At 36.0% G+C, this 12,728-nt stretch overlaps 1 protein-coding gene across 5 annotated transcripts in view; it reads right to left on the bottom strand.

The window, feature by feature from the left end:
- Window positions 1-12,728, bottom strand: part of GPATCH8 (G-patch domain containing 8) — an 85,527-nt gene that overhangs the window by 54,986 nt on the left and 17,813 nt on the right. For 3 of the 5 annotated variants that reach the window (XM_058183844.1, XM_058183841.1, XM_058183843.1), the window contains exons 2-3: window positions 9,095-9,169; window positions 5,969-6,003 (exon numbers count right to left, since the gene is read on the bottom strand). Coding sequence is in view for 1 of the 5 variants with exons in the window: in XM_058183840.1 (XP_058039823.1) it covers window positions 9,095-9,169 (75 nt within the window). In the remaining 4 variants the exon portion in view is untranslated. Of the gene's footprint in view, window positions 1-5,968; window positions 6,004-9,094; window positions 9,170-12,728 lie in introns of those variants that run through there. The other 2 variants (XM_058183840.1, XM_058183845.1) reach the window with 2 other exon arrangements.

The following is a 12,728-nucleotide window of genomic DNA, read 5'->3' as shown; positions in this document are numbered from 1 at the left end:
AGGTCTTATTTTCGGGGAAACACGGTACATAGCTAGGATGAAATTAATTTCAAGAAAAACACTGGATTCCATGTCCGTGTAATATTAACAGGAAGAAGAAAGATTACAGGGAATTATATATGGTAAGTAGTCCTTTCCGTTGGTGAATCTCCCTTAAATGCTCTCCCTAAAATTATTTTCTTCACCTGGAATATAAACTGAAGAAATTAAATATAAATTAACTCTCCCTTTTCTTGACATTCTTATCATGAATCTTCTTCCAGAATCTCCTTCCCTTATTTCAGCAATGGATCTGATTTTAATGCTATTAGATAGAAGAGCTTTAAAAAAAACCCACAGCTCTGTCAATCTACTTCTTCTACCTGAATTCAATTACTTCAATTTAATATTCCATTTCATTTATTTCAGGGATGAACTCTAATTTAAATCTAGCCCTTCAGGCAGCCTTGTAGAAATAGGTGGCCTCTATATCTGTTGATCTATAACTTCTATCACTCACTAGGCCAGACATGGACAATGTAAGGCTCTTATTATTAAGATATATATTCTAAAAATTGTTATCTCTTTAATTGTATGTAAGAATATCCCTGAAATTTGGCCATCATATAATGATAATGCACCTTTAATGCAAATATAGGATCCCCAGGCTCTCAGATGATAAGCTAGTGAAATCTCCTTTTCTTAAAAGCTCAAACAAATCTACCAGACACAGTATAAAACAGTCAACTGGATAAGCCAGGAGTTTCAAAGGACAGCAACTCTGTGTGTGTGTGTGTGTGTGTGTGTGTGTGTGTGTGTGTAGGAAGGTGATAGTTGATACAAACATATATAGATCTATGTATATGTGTATTTATATTGTAATTTCCCACATATCTATTGAGGCATAAATCTTATTAAAATCAGTGGGATGTATTTTTAAATAAATAAATACATACAATACTTTTCCTTTAGGACTACTAGAGGTGCTGAAAATAATAATGGGACCATATTATGAAAAAATAAGAGGCTCATCAACCCCTCCTTTTTCCCCCCAGGTTACCTATCTCCCCCTCCCCCACCTTCACTGACATTTATTATTCTTTTGCTTCTGTTGTCCATGCTTAGTGCTTGCTTTACTGATTTCTAGTGGCTAAATTAGACTGAGAGACTGTGTCTTTGGCTGATACTTTCGGTTTAAAACTTTTCTAAATCTTTTTAAATACTGACTTTTCTAAATATAGAAAAATGCAGCCATTTTGGATAATTATTAACTGAATAGTGTTAGTATCAGACTAATAAGAAGTTCTGACAAAAAGAACTGTGTTGTACTTCAGTTCCTGCAAAAGGAAACAATTATTGCTCAGATGAGACATTGTGCTAAACATGTTGTGTGATGAATGCACTAAAAAGTAACAGACAAATGAAGCCATTATGCTATTTCCAAAAGCAGTGCAGGTGGAGTGAAAGCATTTCCATACGAACCTGGCTTTAAAAACTGGGCTGTCAAAAGAACAGTTAAATGTAACACAAAGTAAGAAACTGTCCAACCAACTAGTGGTAATTTGTTTTTAATGTGTTTGTCTTGTTTTTATTCACTGCTTGCGAATAATATTTTTTTTAAAAAAAAGGAACGCATAAAATAAACACAAGACTAGCTGGGAGTTTTAACAGCATTGTGACTGACATTGTGAAAGAGGAGAAGCAGGGAGAGAAACAAACATTAAAACTGAACATAGGGAAAGAGAATAAAACTGAGGATGGTTGTACACATTAGCACCACACTTGCCAAGCCACTCAAGAGATTCTGTATGCTTCAACATACAAGTTGAAGTTTCTAGCCTATAAAACTCCTATAACTTATGGAGATATGTAAATTTACAGATTTCACATTATTCTTCTGTGGATAAAACAAGCACACAACTCAAAACATTTCTTTAAAAAAAAGTAATAGGTAAGGATACTTCACTAGATATCTTCAGCAATTAATTGTCTTCCCATTAAATTCTGTTATACATTTGAGAGGGTTAGAGAGATATAAACGCTTATGAATACAAAGTTCAATTAAATTAGCTCAAAAAGATTTTTGTTTAATACAATAAAATAATGTCACTATCGCCTCCTGAGTGGCTCCAAAAGGTATGCTGACTGTGCATCAAAGAATTTAAAAGCAGGAACAGCTAGGTGCTATAAAGGGTGCTTCCATGCAAAATGGGTGGAGGGAGAACAAAAGTCCCAGAGCTTACTGTATGACACAATGAAAGCAAGAGAGAAAAAGCCCAAGAGTAGTGCTACATCATTCAGCATCTGCAGAAAGCACAATATTTAGAGTGCTTGGCAATATACAGGCAGCTGCTAAGTATCAAATTGGCAGCCTTATGTAGATATCATTTTGGATCCAGGGGAGTCCACAGATCAGTATAGATGTGCAATGGGACAAAAACTAAATCCCCAAAATTACTACAATATTCTTCTTTTTGCATTCCACAAAGGGGCTGAAGAAATAATTTTGACCATCTTGCCTACAATATTTGATGGTCATAAACACCAATAACACAGTATATGACAAGAGTAAAGCAAGAAAGAGAAAATATGAAACTGAACTCTATCTCAACAAAGTGTTAAAATAGCCTTGCTAATATGAAGTACAATTGATATAGATGGAAAAAAGGGGGTGGGGACTGGGTTGTTTGCTAAGTATTTGCTCAAATTGCTGCCCTTTCTCAATATAAATAGTTAAAACTGGAATCATTACAAGATAAGAGCTAAGCTGTGGGGAAAATCTATTATCTAGTCAGGCTCTGCATGGCAAAGGATAAAAAAAGAAAGCTTGAAGCAAATAACTCTTATTTTTAACAGGGAAAGGTATAAAACCTTTCCCCCATATGTGGGTTCCTCTTTTCATTTCTTCCTCAAAAGAACTAAAATTGGAAGAGTCTGAGGTATCAGACAAGAATTCAGGGTCCCACCCTTAACCCTTGTTAAAAGAGGATTTTACAAGGAAATCAGCATGCCCCAAAGTATAATGCTTCGTTCTTAAGCAGCTTTCAAAGGTTACTTTTGAGACAAAAGTGGATGCTAGAACTACATGGTTGTGTAATGAATAATCTTCATTTTGCTTCTGTCACTCAGAATAAGACAAGGATTGGAACATCTCTTTTCCTATTTCTTGAATATTTTCTAAGTATATTTATAATAATCAATTTTTAAAATGCATCCGAAAAGTTATACCCCTCTGCATCAATTGACCAGAAGAATGGACACAGATGGCTGTTCAGTTTTTCTTTATCTAACACAGCTACCAATATTCTTTTAAACCTTCAGTTCTGGGAAATGTGAGGAATAGATTTGCTGTTCACAGGGATAGATGGTCCATATGGGCTGAATATTATTATATCTATTATCAGAATAATACCACTAGATTCAACTCTGTCACAATTGACACTATAAAATAAGATAGGTTACCTACCCTATAAATAAGAAAAATTGTGAAGATAAGCCTAATTCTATAAAACCAGGTTCTAAAAAATGTCCCAACTTGGAGGGATTCATTTCATCCTTAAATAACTGGGGTTTTTTGGTTAAAGGATTGATAATCTGAAATCTCTTTACATCTGTGGATTCAGTTATTGACCTAATTTCTTTTCTCAATATAAGTAATAAATTCTCTCAATAATATAGTGTCACAAAGGAGATGGACCTAAAACATAAGCTTATTTGTGTCTCTAGTAAAATAATGCACAAGTATGTTTCCTATTATCATTACCAAATTATGAATGCAAATTTCAACTGCATCACTCTTAATCAATGCAGTGATCTGCAGACTCCCAAATCAATCTGTTACAGCTACTATCCAGTTCTGTTCTGTAGCAATACAAATCAGGATCACCTCAAAAGATAATGCTGCAGAGCCACATATAAATTTAATTGTGTTCCCAAGCAAAGCCATTCCTCATATTTTTCTAAAATTATTTGTAATCTCCCTTGGACTTTGCTGCCAGATCCAGCTGGTCTCAATAGTTTTCAGCAAGTTAAACCCACTTATACTTTAGAAGATTTTTACCTACAACTGTTCAGTGCTATGTAAAACCATTTTTAGTTCCAGCTGAAAAAAAAAGGATTTTATTTACTAGGAAAATGTTTTCAACACAAATAAATAAGTGTTGTATCATTAAGTGTTAAATTGTACCCTATAACCATCATTTGTGCTGTAAATGTTGTACCTTGATGAAGGTATCTTTTCTTTTCTGTACACTGAGAGCATATGCACCAAGACAAATTCCTTGTGTGTCCAATCACACTTGGCCAATAAAAAAAATAAAAATAAACATTACTGTATTACTACCTAAAGTTGAACAAATACATTTGTGAAATAAAATCTTTTGCACCAAATATAATACAAGCACAAGAACTCAATATGTGGTGCCGCATAATGTTCAGTATTTTCATTACTAGACAAAAAAAAAAGGAACAAAAGAGTTGACAAAAACAAAAGTCATTCACTTAGAACCAACCCCTAGTTGGTTCCTCTTGCTTCCTGCAAGAACCATCCCTCTCTATGAGCTGGCTGCTGGCTCTGACATTCCCCTGCAAAAACAGTCAAGAGCTGAAAAAATAAAGGCAGCCATTGAAATTGTGTCACAAGACATTCTTCTAAATTGTGGATTTAAATTATGGTGAACCTGGAAAAGTATTTTTCTCCTGTTAATGATTAAACAATCTTAATTACTTTGTTAATATCTAAAAGTCAATAGTTTTGTTCTTCTCAGTTCTTAACTCTATCCTCATATATTTAATTCCTCTCTGAAATTTTCTGAAATATTTCTGTAAAGGCAGAATTCAAAATATCCTATTAAGCCATAACTTTTGCTTACAAGACACAGTAAGCTTTATTTGTATCAGAATAAAACAAACTTTCTGCTTTAGCACAATGTACTAATATAGCTAAAATATCTCCCCCCCAAGAAACAGTGTAACAAAAATTACCTACTTTAATAATCAAAAGAAGTTTTGATTGAGATCCCACCAGCTTTAAGTTTCTAAACATCAGAGAATACTGAATTACAAAAACTAGTTCAAATTTTCTACAGTAAACGTGAATAATCTATTTTTGATATAAATTGTGATGACTGAAAATAGTTGACTCAAATCTGAGTTCTATAAATTCATATTTAGTTTCCACTAAAATCAATGGAGCTTAAACAGTAATAAATTTGTCCAATTTCAAAATTTAAATAACTTATTTTGGATCCAAACAATACAAAAAGCAAAAATTAATAATTTGCATTACGTTAAGAAAAAATATACCATGGAACACTTTAGCAATACTTATAGATTCTAGAATCTCTACTCCTGAGAAGGAGTGTGAACTCAAAGCATGTTTTTAGACTTTTGGGAAGGCTGGTTTTTAAGGTTATGGATTTATTTCATTATGCAGATCTGTGGATCAGAATCAAACATTTGGGCACTCATGATCCTTTTAAAGTTGCAATGTATCTTGATGCACTGATGCACTGCAATGAAATAGCACTGGGCTTTCCTATTACATTTCTTTTAGAATGGTCAGCAATATATATATTGTGAGCATTATGATTATGGATCACAGGGCCGTTTACCTTGTAATAACATCCCCAATACGCCATATAATATTGCTTCAATACTAACTATTTCATGACATTTACAGAGGGAAACTGGCTTTGCATTTCAATTGATATGTGTGCTTATGCATGCAAACAAAGCTGAATTATTCAACAGAATCAAATGCAGCTGCATTACCACCATCCTTCCCACCCTCTCTGCAGCATTATTTCATGTTACCAATGACTATCATGCCTAATTCTAGCATCATGCCAGCACAATGAATAGATACTGAATGCAGTGTTTGTTGGACAGAAGAACAGAAATAAGAAATGGGAAGGGGGGCGGAGAAGGGGGAAGGAAGAAAGGAAACCCTAGAAAAGAAATTAAAAATGCAGACCGTGCAAATACAAACCAGGTCATGGCTGCTTAGCTAATTTGGACCAACTGCTGTGAAAGAAAAAATGTCGAACACCCCAAGTTGTGTAAATTTCTGTGAACATCTCAACACGCACACAAATACACACACACAAACATCAATCTATTAAACAGGAAAGCAGGTATATATATTTAATCTGTGTATATATTTTAATCTGTGTATGCATAGATATATACGTAGATTAAAAAATATATAGAATATATGGCTTCTTAATACTGTAGATTTTTAAGCATTCATGAATGCAGTGAAATTTAGAATAAGAGTTAGTACCTTTAGATAAAATTTTAATTGAGATGCCTTAACTTCTTCATAGCTGGGGGCTATATGCATTAATGATCCAAAGAAGATATGACCAGAGAGACTACATTAGGACATGGTAGGAATTGACTTAAGTATAGGGTTGGGAATAAATACTGTGGTTTGAAAAATAATTAACTAGAAAAGCTGAGAAAAGCAACCATTGCTAATAATGATGGCTAGGTTACTCTGCTACTCCAATATAGGCAGTCCTTGACTTATGGTCACAGTTAAGTCCAAAATGTCTGTTGTTAAGCGACACAGCTATTTAGTGAATTCTGCCCAATTTTATGACCTTTCTTGCCACAGTTGTTAAGTGAATCACTGCAGCTGTTAAGTTAGTAACAGAGTTGTTAAGTGAATCTGGCTTCTCCATTGTCTTTGCTTGTCAGAAAGTTACAAAACGTGATCAAATGACCCTGGGACACTGCAACCTTCATAAATATGAAACAGTTGCCAACTGTCTGAATTTTGAACATGTATTCATGAGGATGCTGCAACGGTGAAAAATGGCCATAAGTCACTTTTTTCAGTAGTGTTGTAATTTCGTAAAGTCACTAATTGAATTGTTGTAAGTTGAGGACTATCCGTAATAGACTCAGACAAAGGTCCACGGGGCCTTGTTCTCTCCCCTACAGTTTTACATAATCTACCTTTGAAATAATAACTTAAAAAATGAGGCAAAATAGTAGTATTCTTAGGGTTCCATGGATTCCAAGACTCCTAAGAAAGATTCCAGGATCTCATGGAATTACCTTTATTACTTACTTCTAAATTCTTTATTATAGGATTATTTTACAGATTATACCAAGAACTGATCAGGCCATGTGTCAACCATAGTGCAAAATTCCAAGGACAATTACAATTTGTCATGAGAGGGAGGAAGGTAATACAGGTGGTCCTTGTTCAACAGTTAGTCTAGCAATTGTTTGAACTTATCACAGCTCTGAACAAGAGTGGTTATAACCATTCCTCATATTTATAGTCATTGGAACTTTGTCGTCATCATCATCATGTCCTTGTCAAGGGGCCGGGATAGCTCAGGCAATAGAGAAGCCTGTTATTAGAACACGCAATTACTGCAGGTTCGAGCCCGGCCCAAGGTTGACTCAGCCTACCACCCTTTATAAGGTAGGTAAAATGAGGACCCAGATTGTTGGGGGGGCAATAAGTTGACTTTGTAAAAAAAAAATATACAAATAGAATGAGACTATTGCCTTATACATTGTAAGCCGCCCTGAGTCTTCGGAGAAGGGCGGGGTATAAATGTAAACAAAAAACAAAACAAAAAAAAAACTTCAGACAAGCAAAGTCAATAGGAAGCCATCAGGAAGTCACTTGTCACAGTGACATGAGGTCATTATTTCCAGGACTTCCAGAATACGCATGGTCATGTAACTTTTTAAAATTTACAATCATGTTACTTAACATCAGAGTTTCCTATCCCAATTAGCATTGTTAAGCAAGTGCTAACTGTAAGCAGGAGGTTGGCAAATGCAAATCTGTTCTGAGATTAAGAAGTGATGACAAGATTAGGGTGCTTGGGAATTCCTAAACTATAAGATACTGTACATCCAAAAAACTAAAGAGATGGACAAGAGCAAAATGGTTAATGCAGGGCTAGTCAACCTTTTTATATCTACTGCCCACTTTTGTATCTCTGTTAGTAGTAAAATTTTCTAACTGCCCACCGGTTCCACAGTAATGCACCATGTATCGTCGTCTGTGCATGCCTCTCGCACATCGTGGATTGGGTTTGGGGGGGGAGGGGGCTACCAGCTCTGCTTGTCTGTTACAGCTGGGTGGTGTGGGGGGAGATGCGCGAGCTATTCTGGGATGAGGCTCTTTTGTTTGCGGTCGCACTATAGCGCCATTTAGTTTCACATACATAACATGAACTAAACTTATGCGTGGGCGATACAAATGGTATATTTTCAGAAATTTAAATTGTTCTAGGGAATTTTATGAAAACCTAATGAAAATGTTTTTACATAATGCTATGAATTTTTTTTAAAAAGTCAATTAAATTAAAAAGAAGGAAAGTGCTTCAGTATTGGACAAAAGCCCTACCGCCAACCATGAAAACTGGAACACCCACTAGTGGGCGGTAGGGACCAGGTTGACTACCACTGGGTTAATGTATTGGTTATTCTTTATTCCAGATCTGAAAATATTGGAGTATTGAAGTTACTTTGTTTTTATTTTTAGAGCCTCATCCAAATCCTTTAAACGGCTGAATTTCAAATAGATATTTATACAGTAGAAATTATAACTATTTTATTTCAGAAGAAGAAAGTATACAGAAGTATGATATATGGCAAAAATTCAAAAATGAAAAATGCATAAAAGAAAAAACAAATGGAGAAGCAAACAAGGCAGACTTCATTCTTCCTTGTCTGTAGCTTTTCATTAGCAAATTCATAACAGAAGATCTTTTAAAATATAAAAAAACTATGACTGTAATATTATTTTGTGATTGTCATTTATTTATGCTAATGTTGCTGTTTTTATTTTATATTCTCCTTCCCTGAGCCAAACTAAATATATAAGACTTCTCAATGTTCATTAATCTGGAAATTAAAGTAGTTATTTTGTTATATTAGGCTTTTGATTTATTAATGTGATTTAAACACTTCTCAAAAGAACAACACTTAATGATCTAATCTTATTTTAACTTTAATGTAAAATTGGCAAATATACTAGTATCTATCTCTTCTAAAAAGAATATGACTGCATTTATGACAAAGAATATGTGAGCACTACCTAGCTTTGTCAGGGGCTTGAAAATAAAAAATTAGGTCTTACCGATTCTATAGGCTTGTCTAATGACGCCTGCTCAATCTCCAGGTGGCCTTCTTCATACTGATCAAAGTGATTACCCTGCAAGAGAAGAATCATATATTAGTCCCTCATTGTGATTTAAACTGTGTTTGAGTTACTATTAAAATTCTCGCTAACAATTACTACTTATAGTTTCTCAGCCTACTTCATCTGTTAATTATATTATAAGCTTTGTATCAGCTCAGTACTATCAGTTTACTATGTCTTAAAAGACAGAAAATTCTACTCTAGTTTCCAGTATCCACATAATGCAACAACTGCATGGCATATTTTACTAGACTTTAAATATCTTGAGATTACTTACTGACACACCAAGTCACCCAAGCGTAGTCGTTGCTCCAGAGAGCAACAGTTAACTGAATGTTAGATGAAGATGCATCACATTTCAAAGCAATTCAGTTCTCATATTTTTCTGCAAATCTCATATAAAGCAAGCACATTAAGCAGTTATTAAAATAAAATTGATAAATATCACAATAACAGTATGGCTATAAGCATCTATGCTGCCACAAATAAATTTCCACAAAAGGCAAATATAGCTTAGAATAGTAATTTTTGAATTTTTCCAAGCATCTTTAACCTCAAATATTTTTTATTTTGAGTCTATCAATATTCACAAATTTAAAAATTCCAAAGAATTAAAATCCACAATTTTTGTTTCCATTTCTCCATAATAAACTCTGCTGGCAAAAACAGAAGCCAGGATCACTACTTTTATTTTACATTCATGTACACCCTGAGATTTTCAGCTGCTTTTTTTCCTATGAGATTACATTTTTATTGTTTTTCCTGTGCCTATTAAAATTAGTACCGCTTTAAGAATTATTGCAAAAGCAACAACTCTACTTACTAGTAATATTTGCAGAACTGAGATTGCTAAAAAATTGCCCAAATGCAGGCTTTCTCTATAGAGAACACACTGTCTTTGCCTTGGGTACAAGCCAGGGATGTTCTATCTGGATGTTCAGATAGAATTCTGATTCATTGCATCTTTAGTTAGCTAACTGGGGGTTCTTTCAATCAAAATCTTGCTGTAACAGTTGACCTTTAAAATCCTAAATGGCTTATATTCTGACAATCTTAGAGACAAGATTCTCCTGCTATGAACCTGCCCAATTAACTAGATCAGATCCTAATGCTTCCCCCCCCTCCCCCACCAGCAGTCCTCTATCTTAAGGTGTTAACCCGATCCGCTCCAGGCAATGGAATACATTCTTTAAGGAAGTACATTTGGTTTCCCATTCACCCAGTAAACTATCAAACCTCCGCATTCTTCATTAAGATTTATTTCTACCAATACTATATTTTAGTATAGTATCCGTTTCTCTTGTTTTTAATTATCTCGGTATTATTTTTTAATTTTATAGTTTGTATTTTTAATAGTTGTAGTGTAAAATATGGAGATAATCTCACAGAAGGAATTCAATTAATATTATTTATTATTTATTTATTTATTTATTTATTATTTAGATTTTTATACCGCCCTTCTCCCGAAGGACTTGGCAGTGTATAGCCAGATTAAAACAATACAATTTTAAAACAACAAATTAAAATAACATATTCTATAATGGCAGAGAAATTTAAAACCATCAAATTTGACCCAATAAAACAGAATACCCCAATTTAAAACTATTAAAATTCAAAAATTTCAAAATTTCAAAATTAGGAATTAAGCCAGTCCCGCTTGAATAAACAAGTACATTTTCAATTCACGGCGAAAGGTCCAAAGGTCAGGTAGTTGACGCAAACCAGGGGGAAGTTCGTTCCAGAGGGTAGGTGCTCCTACAGAGAAGGCCCTTCACCTGGGGGCCGCCAGCCGGCATTGCTTGGCGGACGGCACCCTGAGAAGACCCTCTCTGTGTGAGCGTATGGGTCGGTGGGAGGCATAGGATAACAGCAGGCGGTCCCGTAAGTACCCGGGCCCTAAACCATGGAGCGCTTTAAAGGTGGTAACCAACACCTTGAAGCGCACCCGAAAGACCACAGGTAGCCAGTGCAAACTGCGCAGGAGCGGTGTTACCCGGGAGCAACGTGTGGCTCCCTCAATCACCCGCGCAGCTGCATTCTGGACTACCTGAAGCCTCCGAGTGCACTTCAGGGGTAGCCCCATGTAGAGAGCATTGTAATAATTCAGACGAGAGGCGACTAGAGCGTGAATGACCGTGCATAAGGCATCCCGGTCAAGGAAGGGGCGCAACTGGCGAACCAGGCGAACCTGGTAAAAAGCTCTCCTGGAGACGGCTGCCAGGTGGTCTTCAAACGACAGCCGTCCATCCAGGAGAACGCCCAAGTTGCGCACCCTTTCTGTTGGGGCCAATGACTCGCCCCCAACAGTCAACTGCAGCTGCAGCTGACTGTACCGGGGTGCCGGCATCCACAGCCACTCCGTCTTGGATGGATTGAGCCTGAGTCTGTTTCTCCCCATCCAGACCCGTACGGCTTCCAGGCACCGGGACAGCACTTCGACAGCTTTGTTGGGGTGGCCCGGGGTGGAAAAGTACAGCTGAATGTCATCAGCGTATAGCTGGTAACTCACCCCAAAGCCACTGATGACCTCACCCAACGGCTTCATATAGATGTTGAACAGGAGAGGCGAGAGAATCGACCCCTGAGGTACCCCACAGGTGAGGCACCTCGCGGTCGATCTCTGCCCTCCTGTCAACACCGTCTGCAACCGGTGTTAAATAAACACCAGTACATTCTTGGGAAAGGCAAAGAGGTAAGAAACTCAAAATAATCCCACCCTGCTTGTTTGGTATAAGAGGGGGCAAAGAAATACTCTGGCAGGCTTTCAATTTTCTATTATTAAATATCCCATGCTCTGTTGGGTTAACGTATCAGCAGCATTTCCTTCCCTAAACAAGAGGAACATAGCAATCAAGGCAGGCAAAAAAACTAATGGAATCGGAAATGACTTCTGACTTCCTGCTGTTTCCTTGCAAGAATCTGGGGGGCAGCATTAGGAACCGAACTGAACCTACCTAGTAGGCATGTAAGAGGCTGATGCTGGGTAGGGAAGGAAATGAGTGATTGCAAAACAAGGAAACTATTACAAAACTTGTTTACAGCAACAGCCAGAAGCACTGAAACATTATTTCCCCAAATTTTATTGCCTCAGGATTCATGGATCTGAATTTTGGACACATTTTGTAAATTAGCCCATTTAAGGTACAAAAATTGGGTTCAAAAATGGTTGCCCTTAGATGCACAATTTTACCCAGAAAAGTGTTGGCCTTCCAGAAGACCCTTAAAACATGGGTTTGTCAACTAGCTTGGGATCATGTAGTAGATGGAATAATGAGAATTTTACCATATATAGATAAGTATTAGAGTCCAATACTCTTTGCACAATTTATTCCCTGACCTGCCCTACTCAAAAGACTATCAGATTCCTTGAGTAAAAATAGGTAGATGGATCTATATATTTAGTGAATAATTATATCATCTGTTTTGGGGAAAAACTTGTCTTCCATTATTACATATTAATTGTCCTGTTTAAGTTCTATATCAATTTAATCATGTGACCTTTAACTTATTCAATCTACATTATATTTCAGCAATAATATGTATACTCTAGATGTTTTGCAGTTTGTGTTAT

This window comes from Ahaetulla prasina, chromosome 4, assembly GCF_028640845.1.
Source record: "Ahaetulla prasina isolate Xishuangbanna chromosome 4, ASM2864084v1, whole genome shotgun sequence".
In the NCBI taxonomy this organism is placed as follows: Eukaryota; Metazoa; Chordata; class Lepidosauria; order Squamata; family Colubridae; genus Ahaetulla; species Ahaetulla prasina.
This window is presented reverse-complemented; position numbering and strand designations above follow the sequence as displayed.